This window comes from Arachis duranensis, chromosome 8 (assembly GCF_000817695.3).
Source record: "Arachis duranensis cultivar V14167 chromosome 8, aradu.V14167.gnm2.J7QH, whole genome shotgun sequence".
NCBI classification, from domain to species: domain Eukaryota; kingdom Viridiplantae; phylum Streptophyta; class Magnoliopsida; order Fabales; family Fabaceae; genus Arachis; species Arachis duranensis.
The window spans coordinates 45,429,326-45,447,618 of NC_029779.3; the positions used below are offsets into that span (position 1 = coordinate 45,429,326).

An 18,293-nucleotide genomic window follows, 5' to 3' on the forward strand; every position below is an offset into this window, starting at 1 on the left:
TTCTCCACTTCTCCATGCTATTCAGGTAGCTCTCACCTCCGCGCTCGAAGCCTCCTTTACCTGTTGAACCGCCGCTGAAGCTTCGAGGTATTTATAGCAGGTTCTACTTTAAAACCCAAGCCTATTGACTCTTAAAAGCATGTTTTCACCTTCTCTTGGTGAAGTCTTTCTAGCACTGCCAATTTTGTTATTAATGCTATCAATTATTTATCTCAGTACTATATTTATTTTCAATTCCAATTTACTGCTTTAAGATAATTTGTTTTATCTTCTTCCTGTTCTCGTAAAATATTTCTTTTAACACTTTTTTTGCACTGATGACAAATTGTACTGGGTTTAAGATAGCAAAGCTGAATTTAAAAAAAAAATTGATGGAAAATTTGTTGTTGATGTAACAATTAGCATTTTTTAGGTTTCCAATTTCTTCCTCAATATAATATAGTGATTACCCCACCCCATTCTTGTTAAACTCATTATAGGCAATGTATAAAAAAATTTATGACAAGGCTGTTTAGAGAAAGTTCTCTTTGTTAAAATAATTAATGACTGTTCATTCTTGGGAAACAACGGCATGTAGGAAATGCAATCTTCAAGTATTATATAGAGGCTATTGATGATTCGGATCATAAACACGGCAAGGTAACAAAACTATTAAATAGAGGTGAATGTTGATCATGAACTGTTCAAATACTGCATTTCAAATTGTAGGTGCTTATGTTATTGTTAAATTCTGGATGGTTGAGTAAAAATAATAATGGAAGACAAGATTGCACTTGATTTCATTAAAGCTTAGGTTGGACTATAAATATAAGAAAGTTTAAGAATAGAAAGATGTTTTCAACGTTCTGTTTTATAGTTTGATTCAACCTTTGTCTTTTAATTTATGTTTTCATCCCTAATTTCCTATGGTATTCCCATGTATGTGGAGTAAGGTGGTAATTCGAATTAAACGGTATATTAGTGTAATGTTCAATATACTGATCTTTTACATATGCTTTTTCTTTTTTAGCAATATTACAAGGTCAATAAATATTATATATATAAGTCAATACGATTTACATTGATATTTACCAAAATTTCCACACATAAATCAATATTTAAAAAATTTTGGTATTTGTTTTCGCCAAAATTGGTAAAAATTGCATCCCCTAAGATTTTTCGAATTTCATAAACTATTATATAAAGGCATGCAGAAAGAATTAAAAGGAGTTGTTTGGATTTATAAGATGAGGTGAAGTGTACCTTTTTAATGAGCCTAGATTAGTACACCATAAATTGTGATGCTTGTTTGATGAACATGCCTACTAGAAGATGCATGCCATGCTTGTATGGATTTTTTTGGCAATAGCAGGATATACACTATTAATCGAAGTGTTTATCATGTGATTCTTTATTTTGATTTGGATAAAGAGACATGGTCATTTTTCTACCTGATATGGATTCAGATTATTATCTCCGGAGGCAGTATACTCACTTGTGTGTCTTGAGAAGCTAGGGGGTCCTAAGAAATTTACAAAGGTATTTAAGTTGTGAATTGTGATTTTATTTTCAGGAATATCCATGTATCTGTTTCAATAGAAGGAGCACATTACTTGCTGCTTATGCAAAAGAAAACAAAATAAAAAATTTTAGACACGTTTACTAAAAATTTTAGAAAAGTAAGTTGCACTTTACACTTGTTATGTTAAGCCTTGAACATTTTAATGTACCAAGTCCAATTTTAATTGATATAGAGCTTGAATCGCAGAGACAATGTTCTCAATCTTTAATTTTGTTGTAATTTATAAAATACTCTGGTGTACTATGAATATAATAATAGAGTTAAGGCTTGTCTTCTCTTTTTAAGGTACTGTTATAACATGGTACATTATTATTATTATTATTGTTTATATACAAGTTTGTTATAAAAAAAAATACTCATAATTATGAGCAACTCTAAAAGGAGAAAAAAATTACCATGTGAATTATTTTTTTGAAAAATCAGTGAGCTACTAAGATTTAAGAGTTGCGTTTGAACTCGAAAGACAAAAACTAAATTAAATTTTACAAAATTGAATTATATCTTAATATCATATTTGATTTAAAATAAATATAAAAATTATGAATAAATTTAAAATTAAAAATTTAAATGAGAGTGTTAATCTTCCTAAACTTTTAACATGTACTTGAAATTTTTACTCTCAATTTTAAAGTTTTAATAACACAATCAAATCTGATGTTAAATTTCTTTCTTTGGTTATATTTAACAATAAATAGTAAAGAACATTATGTTTGTAGCATCTAATTTAATCCAAAATTTAAATGAATTTTAAAATGAAAAAATGTAATTAAATTAAATTGAATTTATTTTAATGTATATTACTAGTTTAAAATATTTTATGCATAGAAATTTAAATTTTTTATAGAAACACATTCAATAATTATAGAAACATAAAGGATAAAACATCATCATCTTAAATAGACATAATTGAATTGTATTAAGTCGAAGGTATAAGATAGTATGGAGTGATAAATTACTCTTTTTTAGGATTGTTTTTATTATACAAAATTGCCAAATGAAAGTATGATATAAAGCAAGTATAATTTTTCGTCAGAAATAGGAAGAACATCAAATGAATTATCATAAATCCAACTGAAAAATAAAAATAGTACTCGAATAAATAAATTTGATAACATTATTAATAATGAAGTTGATGGTGGACTACTAATGCTAGAAAAGTTTCACCAAATAAAGGTGCATTGAGGCTATTAAGAGACAATAGATTTAAGTTTTTGGAGCAGCATTTTGGATGAATTGCTTTGAAGACCATTTGGTGAAACTAAACTTTCATGATAAATATAAGCTATCCTAGAACCTATACCTGGAGGAAAATGACGATAATTTTTCCGTAAATTTATGGTGTCAGGTAAATCTAAGCTACCATTTTTTAAATTACACAAAAATATTCTTAAAGACGGAGAAATGGCCAAAAGTACGTTATTTTTTGAGATGTAAAGAGATTGTAAAGAAAAATCCAAATTTTCGAGTTGCCGGTGAAAGGAAATACTTACCAATTTAGTCCAAGATTGAGCATCTCCGTGTTCCTTCATCTGCCACACAATCCAGTGTTGTGCCTTCAAATGCTCACAACAAACAGAAAGACGGTTTCTCAAGATACATAAATAAGTACTCATCCTCCGAAAATAATCATCATCTGAATTAGTATAAGGCAGGAGAAATTGATCATAAGTCTCTTCATCCAAGTCAAAATAAACAACCACCCGACGATTAACAATCCAATTAATAGTGCATACTCGGGAACTACCAAAAAATACCCCTTCCATATTATCAGGCATCAAAGGCTGGTCAGTTAGTTCACCACTGTCAAATGGGAAATCATCAGTTCTTCTCCAGGAAGAAGTTGGTCCAAATGTATAAATTTTGGTACTAAATTCCAAACCAGATGGCACGTTCTCCATTATAATTCCAAGGAGCTTGTAGCTGTCACTGAAATTATCGTAACCAAAGCCACAAAGGATGGCTTGACCGCTGATTTGCGGTGATTGGAATATGAATCCGGTACAGGGGTTCCACAAGATGCCATGTATATTCTGGCCGTCATCTTCAAAAAAGCATAACAATCCATGGCAAGAACCAACGATTCTGTTGTAGCGTTGTCCACTGAAGTAATCGACTTTAGTAGGTTCAGAAGGGTTCTCCATTATTGACCGTACGGACAGAATTCCAAAACTGTCGTATCTGACACCATTGCCTCTGTTGTAACAAGCCATTCGTAGCGAAGTCAGGCTTGGATCGCGTAAGCATGAACGACGAAGGTGCTTGCGGGTGAAGTCAGGGGATAAAATTAGGTTTCTCCATGATCTGCACACGCTCCTTAGGGAAACAAGCGTCCTTGCCGGAAGCCTCAGCAAGATTTCAATTATCAACTCCTCCGGAAGGTCTGGCAGCGGCGGCGTTCTTGCGGTGGCCGTGTGACGATGGAGCGGTACCAGCCCTCTCGACGCGTTCTTCTCCGCGTCATTCATAATTACGATTGGTAACGTCGTCGTTTCAGTTTGAGTTTGCGTTGTATTCTATTTATATTAGGGTTTTCCTGTTTCAATATCATCTGAATGGATCTATGGACGGTTTCAATATGATATCAAAATCACAAACCGCCGATCCAATTGAATCTAATCAAATCTTCTAAACTAAAATAATATATTGATCGTAATCACAAAAGATTTGAGTTGAATTTATTTCAAATAAATTATATAAATTGGATCCCATTTTTTATATACTTTTTCTACACGATTGAATGGCATGAATTTGACAGGGTTTTGGATTAATTTTTTAAATTGATCCAATTAAATTTAAATCTCAAAAGGTCTGGAGTTTCATTCTCATGCAACACAATAGAATAAGATCAAATAATTTATATTTATATGTCAAATTTTATAATACCGATATACTTAATAAACAATAAATTAAATATATAATAACTACACAAACATTAAAGTGAAAAAATTTATGATAAGGAACGATTTTAAAAAATCTGATTAGAATCTTGATTTAATTTTTACAATCTTTTAATATTATCATTTTAAATAAGTGAACTAATTTGATAAAAATTTTATTATGACAAACAATTTTATAATTTAAATTTTATCATAATTTTATATTTTATGTTTATATATTTAATTTATTTTTTTAAGGTCACCTAAAATCTCAATTTTTCAGTATTTTGCAAAGAAACCCTTTTTTACCATTTTATAATTATTGGTAGTGTGTTTCTTTTTCTTATTTTCTATTTTCACCATTAATGAAAAAATGTGTCATCATTGGTAATTAATTATTAACGAAATCAGTTTTGAAACTGATAAGGTTTTGAAATTTTAAATTATTATCAATTGTTTAGGGTTTGAAAATTGGAAAGATCATAAATATGCATTTAATTTGGTATGCTGTTAGGTAACTGTAGCATTTATACAGAGAATACTTGAACATTTGTTATTTTACTTTCAAAAAAATTAAAATTAATAATTTAAAAAAATAGATTTATCTATTTTGTATTTTAAAGATACATATTAAATTTACAAATTAAAATTCTTTTTATTAAAAATATAAACAATTTAAATTTTTAATGTATTTATTTTAAACTTTTGTTATGATTAAGATTAAAAGTGAGTTAAGTCACCCGTGAATCAATTCAAATTTAAGTTGTTAACAATTTAAGCCGAATTTGCGAATCAAATTTAAGCTTAAACTCATGTGCTAAATGAATTGAGCTCAAACTTGTATTAAACTAATTCGATTATATATTATTTATTATAATTATTATTTATATAAAAGTTCAACTAAGTTTTTTTATATTTATGCGCTTTTTTTTTTTGTTTTAAATTCACACACGTACATTCTTTTTCACTCTTGATGTTACATTTTCTTCTTCTCCTCTTCATTTTTATTATTTTTCAATTTTGTTACTACCAACAACAGCACCTCTTCTTTTTTTTTTCTTTTTTTTTCTTTTTTTATTAGATTTTCTTCTCCTCCTTCTTTTTTATCATTTTCCTTCATCATCATCATCATCGTCATTGTTATTGTCTTCTTCTAATACGTATCATCATTATCGTTATCGTCGTTATTGTTATCGTTATCATCAAATTTTTGCCATATTGATGACATTATTCTCATCCAAAATTGATTTGGATGTGTTTTTGTTTAAAATTGATTTGACATATGCTTGTTTTGAAACGAGTTTATTTGTATATCATCATCATCAAATAAATTTTTGGTTCATTCAGAATTTAATTTTTAGTTTATTCTCTAAGTAAATTTCTGATCATTCAATTTTGTTTGTGTGCTTGTTTTCGAATGCAATTATTAAGTAATTTCGATTCATTCTGGATTTAAATAAGGTGCACTTTGTATGTGCTTGTTTTAAAACGAGTTTGTTTGTGTATCGTCATCATTAAGTAATTTCGATTTATTTGGAATTTAATTTTCAGTTCATTTTGGATGTAATTTCGATTAATTTTTAAGTGAATTTGTGAACATTCAATTTTGTTTGTGTGCTTGTTTTTTAATGCAGTCATTAATTAATTTCGGTTCATTCTAGATTTAAATAAGGTGCACTTGGTCTGTGCTTATTTTGAATTCAGAATTTAAATTTCGATACATTCTAGATGTAATTTCGGTTTATTCTGAATGAATTAAGGTGCATTTAGTCTCGTTATTCTGCACAATTCAAAAACCTTCCTCTTTATCTTCTACTATTTTTTTATCTTCTTTTTATTTTATTTTGTCATAATAATTCTTATTGTTTCACCCTCTTAAGATGAATAAAACCAAAAAAAAGAGAAGAAAAATCAAACAAAGGAAAAAAAAACTCATAATGCTGCAAAATCACTAAGAAGAGGAGGAAAAAAAGAAAAAAAAATGCAGAAAAAAAAGAAAAAGAAAAAGAAGGAGGATGAGGAGAAACACAAAGAAGAAGAAGAAGAAGACGATAACTTAAATCCCGCGTTTATAATTATGCAATTTTAATGAGAGTGGTTTTTGTTGGTGTTGAGTCTATTTAATTAAATTTGGATGACAATAATATTTGAATGTGTAGCAGATTACATAATTATAATAAAAAATATAAATCATAATTAATAGATAGATAATATACATAAGTGATAATTTTTTATGTAAGTTATAAAGAATTATATATAGATTATATTCATATTATTTGAGCCACTTAATAATTTTTTGGTGAGCTGAGTTTACATGTTATAAATACATCTGATTGTTAATTAGGTAAGTCATAAATAATCTCAATTTTCATAAGATAAATTTAAATTTAACTAAACTCAGCTCAATTCGACTCATTTTAAGCCTTAGTTATGATGCATCATTAGAACATCTTTTGAAATGAATAAAATGATTTGTCGGTATCATTACACCCAAACTTTGAAAAATGATAAAATTATAAAACAGAAAAGAAAATAACTATGCTGAATAAGATTAATATATCATTTATCAGTATGAATTAATTGCATGGTCTTCCAATTTTTCATTTTTATTTCTGAATTAAAATATTGCTTTAGGAAAAAGATGAGTTGGACACATGAACATATATGAGTATCCATTTTAATAGTTTTATTTTTTCATCCCTATAACAACGTCCTGCTTTGATTTTTTTCTCAGCGGCTGAATTTTTTGATATTAAATTGATAGTTGACCCCTTTTCTATATTTAATCTAATTTAATTATAAACATTATTTCAGTAAAACTTAATAAATATTATTAATATACTTAATTAAACAATAAAAAAATAAAATAAAAATAAAAGTACTAAAAATTATAATTATATTCAAAAAACAAATATATCCAGCAATATTTTATTATTGTGCATTTGAACAACTAATGAATTTATTAGATAAATATATATAACTATATTTTTTTTCCATTAACCACGTATTTATATATGTGTATGTGTATTGAATCTAAAAAGTGTGGATAGGTAATCCTCAAAACAAAAATAGTAATAAATGTAATATTATATGTCTATATAATTTATTTTTATATTAATTATATTATATATGAATTAATTACTCACTAATGTATTCACACAATTACTGGTTGAAAATCCAATTGCTTCAACAGAATTTACATGCTTGGGATCACTAATGTATTCTACTATATACATTTGCATCTAATTTCTATCCACTAATATGTTCTATTTTTCTAATGATATTTACAAGTTTATCTCCCCCACTGTGTTCTCTCTGTTTTAATGCTGTTTACAAGTTTTGTTACAAAAAAAATACTCATTATAAGCAACTCTAAAAGGAGATAAAAAAGTTAGGATGTCAATTATTTTTTGAGAAATTAGTGAGTGACGAACTAAGATCTAAAGGTTGCGTTTGAAAGAGAGACTAAGATCGAAGACATAAACTAAATTAAATTTTTATATTGTATTTGTACTAAATTGAATTATGTCTCAATATCATGTTTGATTTAAAATAAATATAAAAATTAAGAGTAAACTTGAAATTAAAAAATTAAATGATAGTGTTAATCTTCCTAAACTTCTAATGTGTACTTAAAATTTTTACTCTCAATGTTAAAGTTTTAATAACACAGACAAATCTGATCCTAAATTTCTTTCTTTGGTTATATTTAACAATAAATAGTAAAGAACATTATGCTTGCAACATTTAATTTAATCCAAAATTTAAATAAATTTTAAAATGAAAAAGAATACAATTAAATTGAATTGAATTTATTTTAATGTACATTGTTAATTTAAAATAGGTTTAATTATTCTGTTGGTCCCTATATTTTAGCGAAATTTTTAATTAGGTCCCTATATTTTTTTCCTTTTAATTGAGTCCTTGCACCAAAATATTTTTTTTAATTGGGTCCTTACACTTTTTTTTATATAGGTACCCATACCAATTCTTTTTTTAGTTGGGTCCTATAAAATTAAGCCAATTACTACTAAAAAGGACTTAATTGAAAAAAAATTTTAATAAAGGGACCAATTAAAAAAAAATATAGGGACCTAATTAAAAATTTTACGAAACTACAGAGACTAACAAAGTAATTAAACCTTTAAAATATTTTATGAGTAGAAATTTGAATTTTTTATAGAAACATATTCAATTACAGAAATATAAAAAATAAAACATCATCATCTTAAATAGCTATAATCGAATCATATTGTTAAGATAATATCAAAGTTCCCTAAGCATGTTTAGCAAATAAATATGCAAGTAGTAAGTTGACTGTATAGGGTAGTATGAAATTTTTTCAATAGAGTGGTGAATTACTTTTTTAGGAATTTTTTTTGGTTTTTTATTAAATGCAAAATTGGCAAATAAAAACATGATACCAAACAAGTACAATTCCTAATCAACACACAAATAAACATAGTACTTGAATAAATAAATTTGATAATATTATTAATTACAAAGTTGGTAGTGGATTAGTGCTAGAAAAGCTTCACCAAATGAAGGTGCACACAGTTTTTAAGAGATAATAAACTTGGATTTTTTCAGCAGCATTTTGGACGAGTTGCTTTGAAGACTATTTGGTGAAACTAAGCTTTCATGGTAGATATAAGCCATCTTAGAACAACCTATACTTTGAGAAAGATTAGGATAGTTCTCCTTTAAATTCATGCTGTCAGGTAAATATATGCTACCATCCTTTAAATTACACAAAACTATTCTTAAAGAGGGAGAAATGGCCAAAAGTACATCACTTTCTGAGATGTAAAGAGATTGTAAAGGAAAACCCAAATTTACGAGTTGCAGATGGAAGGAAATACTTGCCAATTTAGTCCAAGATTGAGCATCTCCATATTCCTTCATCTGCCACACAAACCAGCATTGTGCGTTTAAATGCTCATAACAAACAGAAAGACAGTTTCCCAAGATAAATAAATAAGTGCTCATCCTCTGAAAATAATCATCTGAATCGGTATAAGGCAGAGAAAAATAACCATAAGTCTCTTTACCCAAGTCAAAATAAACAACCATCCGATGATTCACACTCCAATTAATAGTGCATGATCGGCTACTACCAAAAAATACCCCTTCCATATTATCAGGCATGAAAGGTTCTTCAGTTGGGACAAATGGGATATCATCAATTCTTCTCCAGGAAGAAGTTGGTCCAAAAGTATAAATTCTGGTACTAAATTCCAAACCAGATGGCCCTTTCTTCCTTAAAATTGCAAAGAGCTTGTAGCTATCACTGAGATGATCGTAACCAAAGCCACAAAGGATGGCTTGACCGCTGATTTGCGGTGATTGGAATATGAATCCGGTACAGGGGTTCCACAAGATGCCATGTATATTCTGGCCGTCATCTTCAAAAAAGCATAACAATCCATGGCAAGAACCAACGATTCTGTTGTAGCGTTGTCCACTGAAGTAATCGACTTTAGTAGGTTCAGAAGGGTTCTCCATTATTGACCGTACGGACAGAATTCCAAAACTGTCGTATCTGACACCATTGCTTCTGAGGGGCAAACTGTTGTAACAAGCAATTCGTAGCGAAGTCAGGCTTGGATCGCGTAAGCATGAACGACGAAGATGGTTGCGGGTGAACTCAGGGGTGGAAATTAGGTTTCCAAATGAACTGCACACGCTCCTTAGAGAAACAAGCTTCCTTGCCGGAAGCCTCAGCAAGATTTCCATGATCAACTCCTCCGGAAGGTCTGTCAGCGGCGGCGTTCTTGCGGTGGCCGTGTGACGACGGAGCAGTACCAGCCCTCTGGACGCGTTCTTCTCCGCGTCATTCATAATTACGAACAGTAACGTCATCGTTTCAGTTTAAGTTTGCGTTGCAAGATGACTAGATCGATTCTAATATTCTATTGTATTCTATTTATATGAAGGTTTTCACGTTTCAATATTATCATTAGCATCTCAATGGTATAGACGATTTCAAACTTTCAATATAAGTTCAAAATCACAAACGGCCAATTAATTGAATCTAATCAAATCTTCTAAATTAAAATAATATATTGATCATAATCATAAAAGATTTGAGTTGAATCTGTTTCAAATAAATTATATAAATTGGATCCCATTTTTTATATACTTTTTCTACACAATTTGACAGGGTTTTGGATAAATTTTTTAAATTGATTCAATTAAATTTAAATCTCAAAGGACTGGAGTAGTTTCATACTCATGCAATAATACAATAGAATAATATCAAATAATTTATATTTATATGTCAAAAATTTTATAATGTCGATATACTTAATAGACAATAAATATATAACTACACAAACATTAATGTGAAAAAATTTATGATAAGGAACGATTTTAAAAATTTTGATTAGAATCTTGATTTAATTTTTATAATCTTTTAATATTACATTTTTAAATAAATAAGGGTATTGTAGTCATTTTTTATAATAGGGGTATTGTAGTCATTTTTTATAAGAAAATATTACTTTAGATCGATTTAAGATTTGATTCACTGATTTTTTGGCCAAATTAATTTATCTGATCTAATATTGGTAAAAATAACACAGTTTAATCAGTTATATATACTGAATTTTAATTACTATGAAACATCTTTAAAAAAAGACGTTTTAGACGTCTTTATTTAAGTGGCTCTCTTTTATGATATGTTTAAAAAAAAATTTTTGGTGAAGAAAGGGGGGTCAACGACCCCAACAGAAAAATAAAACAACAAAAGGAAAGAAAAAATACCACCTAAAGAGTCTCTCTCAATCTAAGAAAACCCATACAATCAGAAGAAAGAGCATTGAAAATATCAGGAATAGAATCTTCAATGATGTGGAGACCTAGCGGCATTGATTGCCCCTTCTTTGCTAGAATGTCCGCCACTGAATTTGTTTCGCGGAGAATGTGGTTCCAATGCACCTGTTGGATGCGACTTGATAAGATTCGGATTTCTTTTACAAGCGATGCACAAGAGTGAAGGGCAGGGCATCCATGTTTAATGAAGTTGATAGCATCGAGAGAATTTGATTCCATGATAACATAGTTCCAGTTGTGGGTGATGGCCAGTTGGAGTCCTTTAATGACCCCCCATAATTCTGCATGCATAATAGAACAATTTCCAATATTACATGTGAACGTCTTTAGAAATCTGCCTAAATAATTTCGGACAACTCCGCCAAGGTTGCGAGAACCGGACCGGTCAATGAACCGGTGAGGTTACTGGTTCAATGGTTCAATGGTTCGACCGGGATTCAACCGATTTAATTAAATATTAAATAAAATTATTAAAAAACCTAAAAATAATTTTAAATATATATTGGTCGGTTCGACCGGTTTACCGGTTAACTGGCCGGTTTGACCGACTTTTTACCGGTTTTTTGCTGACTGGTTTTTGAGCTTACCCGGACCGGTTAACTGACCGGTTCCCGGTTTTTCCGGTTGAACCGGCCGGTCCGGTCCGATTTTCAGAACCATGGTAGAAACCATCAACATTAATCTTGATATGTTTAAAATTTAAATCAAGACTTCTTAGTTAAAATATAAGTCATTTATTATCTTAATTAATTTCACTTTACTATATATATATAATATTTAAAATATTTTTTGTTTTAATAAATAATATATATTATTTTTAAACTCATTTTAAGAATATATGTTAAAAATAATGTTGGACACATTAACACATGATAATTTTTAAGTGTACTTAAATGTGTTCAAAAAAAATTTTATTCTTTATTTTTTATTAAGATTAAGCAACAATTCATATGTGCCTAAATGGTTGCCATACATAAATGTAAACGAGGGAAAAGCATTTTGAGGGAAGCAAATGGCTTTTCAATATAAAAATTTTTTGGAGGCTAATAATTTTTAGTATTTTTTGTCATTATTTAGCTAACATAAACACTAAATTATCTTTAACAAATAAATTTTACTAATTTATATATGAAAATTCTGAAAAAACATAGATACAAATTATATTGCTTTATGTATGCAGTATTTTAATAAATATAAGTACAAATTATATACTTCTTGTATATAAAATATCTATAGATATAGATATAAATTATTACTGGCCAATAATAATAATATTTACTAATTATGTATCATTACTCTTTCAATATTCGATTCACAAAAGCAAAGATCCCCACCGGAATTTTTTGTCAAGGTACATTTGAACCATGTGTCACAGTAGAATAATGGATTCAAATCATCAGTAGTCCTTAATAAAAATGAAAAATTGAAGCACCATGTTGCTTCCCATTCTCCACACAAATCACAAAAGCAATTGAGAGAGACAAAAATTTAAAATCAAAACTGAGTTAACCTTAGAAACAAATAGACAAAAAAAAGATCAAGTACAAAAGGAATCAAGACAACATATAAAAAGTAGCTTTAAAACAAAATATAAATAAAAAAAAAGCCTCAGTAAAATTAACAAAGGCATGAACAACAAAAATCTTGATTTTGATAATTTTGTAAATAAAGCTCGGCTCAAAAAAGAAAAAAAAAAGAATCATATGTAAAATATGAGTGCACCCTAAGAGTGTGTGGTTAGGAAATTTTAAATAACTTCTAAAAATTTTAAGATGGAACTATCATATTTTTATGTTTGGTTCAAAATTTGAAAAGTTATTCTCAAAAAATTTAATTTCAGGAAATCAAAATATTACCATTTCTTCCCAAGTATATTTGATTTCCATGAAAATAGAATCTGAGTAACAAAGTAATATTTGAACCACACATATCTTAACATTCAATTTTTGTAAGTATCACATTTATCAAGAATAAAGTCTCTAAAAAGTTTATGTATGTGAGACATCCTTGTATAATCTAAATTTTATACAATTTAATTCGAATTACTACCTCACTCTACTGGCTCTACAGACATGAGAATACCATAATTAGAAAACTAGTGTTGAAACATAAATTTGAAGACAAAGGATGAATCTAACTACAAAATAGAACATTGGAAACTGTTCTTAAACTTCCATGTATTTATTGTAGAAGCTTTAATTAAATCAAGTGCAATCTTGTCTTCTTTTATTATTATTTTTATACAGCAACTCAGAATCTAACTATAACATAAGCACCTATAACTTGAAATGCAGTATTTGAAGAAAGGAGAAATCGTGATCAGCATTCAATAGCCTCTATGTAATGCTTCAAAATCTCATGAAACTTTCGCAACTTGACGATGGTCATTAATTATTCTGACACACAGACCATTCTCTAAAGTCTAAACAGCCTTGTCATCAATTTTGTATACATTACTTATATGAGTTTAAGAAGAATAGGGGGTGGGGTAATATCTAAATTATACCGAATTACCGAGGAAGAAATGGGAAAGCTAAAAAATGCTAATTGAATACAATCAATGATAAACAATTTAACATAATGTGGTATTTTTATTCTATAGCCTAAGAATCCTGAATGCATGAGCATAACATTACCAACTATGAATCAATGATTTTTACCAACTTGACCCAAGAGTTAGGAGAACCAGCCAAAGACAAGTCCCAGAAGATCTCATCACCTGAATATTGAACTGAATGTCTTTAGGCAAATTGAAGAAGACAGGACACATGATAATTTGGTTTTGATTCTTTAATTGCATTCCATAAGCTTCCTTATAAATTGATTGAAACAATATTGCAGAAACACTATGTTGGTACAATAGTTTATTGCAGAAACAAATATTTCGGACATTAATTAAATTACTTAATCGATCACCACATTGGCACACAGACCCTTCTCTAAAGTCTAAACAGCCTTGTCACCAATTTTGTATATGTTACTTATACTGAGTTTAATAAGCCAACTTAATAAATGTTGGCCGGACATGAATGGAAAAAAATAGACAAGTTTAAAAGGATGAAGACATAATACATTAATCTATTCCTTTCTTTTATTCCAAACAACAATAATCTTGAATATAATCAGTCATAAACAATTTAACATAATGGAGTGTTTTTATTCTAAAACATATGAATCTTGAATGCATGAGCATAACATTACCAACTATGAATCAATGTTTTTACCAACTTGACCCAAAGCCAAGTCCCAGAAGATCTCATCACCTGAATATTGAGCTGAATGTCATTAGGTAAATTGAATAAGACAGGACACATGATAGGAAACAGACTATATATCATTCTGCTGCTTTGATATCATTGTCTTAACAACAAATATTTCGGACATTAATTAAATTACTTAATCGATCACCACAAGTAGTACAGTGAAGACAGTCATCTAAATCCATATCAGAGAGGGGAAAATGACCATAAGTCTCTTTACCCAAATCAAAATAAACAGCCACATGATTAATAGTGCATACTCAACTCCCCTTCCCTATTAACAGCCAAGACAGAGACAGAACACAAGATAATTTGGTTTAGCTTCGTTTTAGCAAGATAAGTTCATTGAGCTAATAATAATATTTGTACCTAAAGAGAACCTCATATTAAATCATCATTATACCCACATTATGATTTGATTTGCACTTAATCATCACTTAATAACCGATTAAACCAAGTGAATAAGAACAACCGAACAACATTCAAGTATAACGGTTGTTCCAAAAAGGCACTACATATTGCTTATATATTTACACATTGCCACAAACAAGAAAAACAGAATCACTAGTGATAGGGAACAGACCATATATCATTTTACTGCTTTGCAATTACCAACAAATATTTTCTGATAGTTTGGATTTGTTGTCAGAAATCACCAAGGTACAACTTTATACTAATTTTTACCTATGATACTTAAGGAACTATTCTATTTCACCTTAAATTAACAATCTGAAGCCAGTAAATGATGGTCATTTCTTCAAATCCATCCTGGGCATTCCTATTTCTCCACGAAACAGTGGTATATTAATTTAAAATTATTACGATCGATGATTTGTAAAAAGAGGAATAATGATACCAAGAGCAAGTACAATTTCTCATCAGTGCACAAAGTGTTCAAAAAATTATTTGACTAAAATAGGAAGAAGGTTAAACAAATTATCTTAAAACAGTAAATTCTGATTGAAACATAAACATAGTACTCAGATAAATAAATTTGATAACATCAATAACAAAGTTGGTAGGATTGAAAGGCTTCACCAAGTGAAGGTTTGAAATATGCTTTAAGGTTGTGGTTGTTTTCTGCTGAGATTGAGATAAGTATTATTCTGTTTGGTGTTTTGAGACAAAAAATTCCAATCTATTCAGTATCTTCACAAAGTGAAACCCAGAAATTGAAATTTCTGGAGGCAAAAATTGAAACTTCAAAAATATTTTTTTAAAAAATATTTTTATTTAACCTTTTAAATTTCAAACCTACTTCTGAGTATTTATATTTATCTTAAACCAAACATGATACTGAGACATAACTCAATTCAATATATTTTATAACAAACATAATACAAAAACTTAATTTAATCTCTATCTCTTAGTCGCTTGGGTTTGACTAAGTGCAGCAGCAATTTGGATGAGTTGCTTTGAAGACCATTTGGTGAAACTAAGCTTTCATGGTAGATAAAAGCCATCTTATTACAATCTATACTTTGAGAAAAAGATCGCCTCAGAGACAGTTTCTGCAGGCAGCATGCTCTTGAGTCTTGAGCTCATCTTTAATGAGGAAGGGGAAACACGCCTCAATGCAATGATGTATTTCAGGTACTATAATGTGCTTTAGCATTTTAAATACTATTTTGTCCTTCAAATTTTAACTATTAGTTAATCAAATGCAAGTTGATCTTTTGCCATCAATGGTGAACGACAAGGTGGATACGCTTGAGAGGCAAATTGTGTGAAGTGCGCAATTTCTCCAAGGCTTTCTCTAGTATTATGGAAAGTGCTAATTTCTCCGGAAAAATTCAGTGGCAACTTTAAACTAGTAGTACAGTAAAGATAGTTTGGATTTGTTATTAGAAATCATCAAGGTGCAACTTTATACTAGTTTTTACCATAATACTTACGGAACTATTCTTTTTCCCCTTAAATTAACAAACTGAAACCAGTAAATGATGGTGATTTCTGGAAATCCATCTTGGGCATCCCTATTTCTCCACAAAACAGTGGTATATTGATGTAAAATTATTATGATCGATGGTTTTCAAGGATAAATAATGATACCAAGCAAGAGCAAATACAATTTCTCATCAGTGCATAAAGTGTTCAAAGAATGATTTTACTAGAAAAGGAAAAAGATCAAACGAATGTTCTTAAAGCAGTAAATTCCAATTGAAACATAAACATAGTACTGAGATGAATAAATTTAATAACATTAATAACAAAGTTTGTAGTGCGAGAAAGGCTTCACCAAGTAAAACTAAGATTGGGTTTGGGTTTGGGTTTAGACTCGATGAAGTGCAGCAGCATTTTGGATGAGTTACTTTGAAGACCATTGGGTGAAACTAAGGTTTCATGGAAAATATAAGCCATTCTAGAACATGAATATTGAGAAAGATAAAGACAGAACTCCATGCCATTAGAGCAGCTGTCAATCAGTGAAAAATCTATGCTGCCATCGTTTAAGTTACACAAGACTAATTTAAAAGATCGAGACATGACCAAAAGCACATCGCTTTCTGAGATGTAGAGAGGTTGTAAAGGATCATACAGTTGCGGATGAAAGGGAATCATTGCCAATGTAGTCCAAGATTTAGCATCTCCGTATTCCTTCATCTGCCACACAATCCAACGTTGTGTTTTCCTATAACAAACAGAAAGGCAGTCTCTCAAGACATATAAGCTGGTGTAGTGAGTCCAGGAATAACCATAATTTGAATCCCTATCAGGGAGGGTAAAACGACCATAAGTCTCTTTACCCAAGTCAAAATAAAGAACCACATCATAAACACACCAATTAATAGTGCATGCTTTGCCACTACTTAAAAATACCCCTTTCAAATTATCAGCCATACAAGGATCGTAAGCTGTTCGGGGACAAAGTAGGCTAGATGGAGTATCATCAATTCTTCTCCAAGACGAAGTTGGTCCAAATGTATAAATTCTGGCACTAGATTCAACACCAGATGGCACTTTCTTCGTTATCGTTGCGTAAAATTTATAGGTGTCACTGAGATGGTCGTAACCAAAGCCAGAAAAGTAGGGTTTGCCGTTGATTTGCGGTGATTGGAATATGAATCCGGTACAGGGGTTCCACAAGATGGCATGGATGTGGTCATCATCAGCATCGCTATCAAAGAAGCATAACAATCCATGGCAAGAACCAACGATTCTGTAGCCTCCCCTACTGAAGCGAGCGACTTTAGTAGGTTCCGAAGGATTGTCCAACATTGACGGCTCGAAGAAAGATTCGATACCACCATACCAACCATCGTGAGTGCAATAAAAAATCCGTGGCGGAGTCAGGCTTGAATCGCGTAAGCATGAACGACGAAGGTGGTTGCGGGTGAAGTCAGGGGTTGAAATGAGGTTTCTCCATGACCTGCACACGCTCTTTAGGGAAGCAAGCGTCCTTGTCGGAAGCCTCAGCAAGATTTCCATTATCATCTCCTCCGAAAGGTCTGCCAGCTGCCGTGTTCTTGCCCTGGAGCAACTGACCAGTTCCAGCCCTCTCGACGCATTCCTCTTCGCTTCCTTATTCTTGATCTGCATGTGTTTGTCCATCTATTCCACTGTTCTGTTCTATTCTATTCTGTTCTGTTCTATTTAGGTTTTTCATGTTTCAATATCATCATTAACATCTTGATGGATCTTTGGCCCGGCTTCAATCCAAGATCAAAATCACAAACGGGCCGATCCAATTCAATCTAGTCAAATCTAAACTAAAATAATCTGTTGATCAAAATCACAAGTTTTTATATTCATGCAATACTA

At 30.2% G+C, this 18,293-nt stretch overlaps 4 protein-coding genes across 4 annotated transcripts; all 4 read right to left on the minus strand.

Moving 5' to 3' along the window:
- Positions 1-1,548: 1,548 nt before the first annotated feature.
- On the minus strand, positions 1,549-4,026 carry LOC107463139 (F-box/kelch-repeat protein At3g23880-like). The gene is made up of 2 exons (XM_021130230.1): positions 3,052-4,026; positions 1,549-1,566 (listed from the first exon to the last, which is right to left on the minus strand). The coding sequence occupies exons 1-2, from the start codon at positions 4,024-4,026 to the stop codon at positions 1,549-1,551; spliced, it is 993 nt and encodes a 330-aa protein (XP_020985889.1).
- Positions 4,027-8,997: 4,971 nt separating this feature from the next.
- Positions 8,998-10,299, minus strand: LOC107463140 (F-box/kelch-repeat protein At3g23880-like). The gene has a single exon (XM_016081885.3). The coding sequence runs from the start codon at positions 10,297-10,299 to the stop codon at positions 8,998-9,000; it is 1,302 nt and encodes a 433-aa protein (XP_015937371.1).
- Positions 10,300-11,205: 906 nt separating this feature from the next.
- Positions 11,206-11,931, minus strand: LOC107463141 (uncharacterized). Its single transcript, XM_016081886.1, has 2 exons — positions 11,859-11,931; positions 11,206-11,552 (listed from the first exon to the last, which is right to left on the minus strand). Exons 1-2 carry the CDS (start codon positions 11,929-11,931, stop codon positions 11,206-11,208), a joined length of 420 nt encoding a protein of 139 aa, XP_015937372.1.
- Positions 11,932-16,766: 4,835 nt separating this feature from the next.
- Positions 16,767-18,083, minus strand: LOC107463142 (F-box/kelch-repeat protein At3g23880-like). Its single transcript, XM_016081888.1, has one exon. The coding sequence runs from the start codon at positions 18,081-18,083 to the stop codon at positions 16,767-16,769; it is 1,317 nt and encodes a 438-aa protein (XP_015937374.1).
- Between the last annotated feature and the right edge of the window lie 210 nt (positions 18,084-18,293).

Excerpts from the sequence above, each read along its gene's own strand:
- LOC107463141 (XM_016081886.1), bottom strand. The coding sequence starts at position 11,931 with ATGGTTCTGAAAATCGGACCGGACCGGCCGGTTCAACCGGAAAAACCG. Across the intron at positions 11,553-11,858 it reads CGGTCAGTTAACCGGTCCGG|AATTATGGGGGGTCATTAAA; the intron begins GTAAGCTCAAAA and ends TTATGCATGCAG.
- LOC107463139 (XM_021130230.1), bottom strand. The coding sequence starts at position 4,026 with ATGAATGACGCGGAGAAGAACGCGTCGAGAGGGCTGGTACCGCTCCAT.
- LOC107463140 (XM_016081885.3), bottom strand. The coding sequence starts at position 10,299 with ATGACGTTACTGTTCGTAATTATGAATGACGCGGAGAAGAACGCGTCC.
- LOC107463142 (XM_016081888.1), bottom strand. The coding sequence starts at position 18,083 with ATGGACAAACACATGCAGATCAAGAATAAGGAAGCGAAGAGGAATGCG.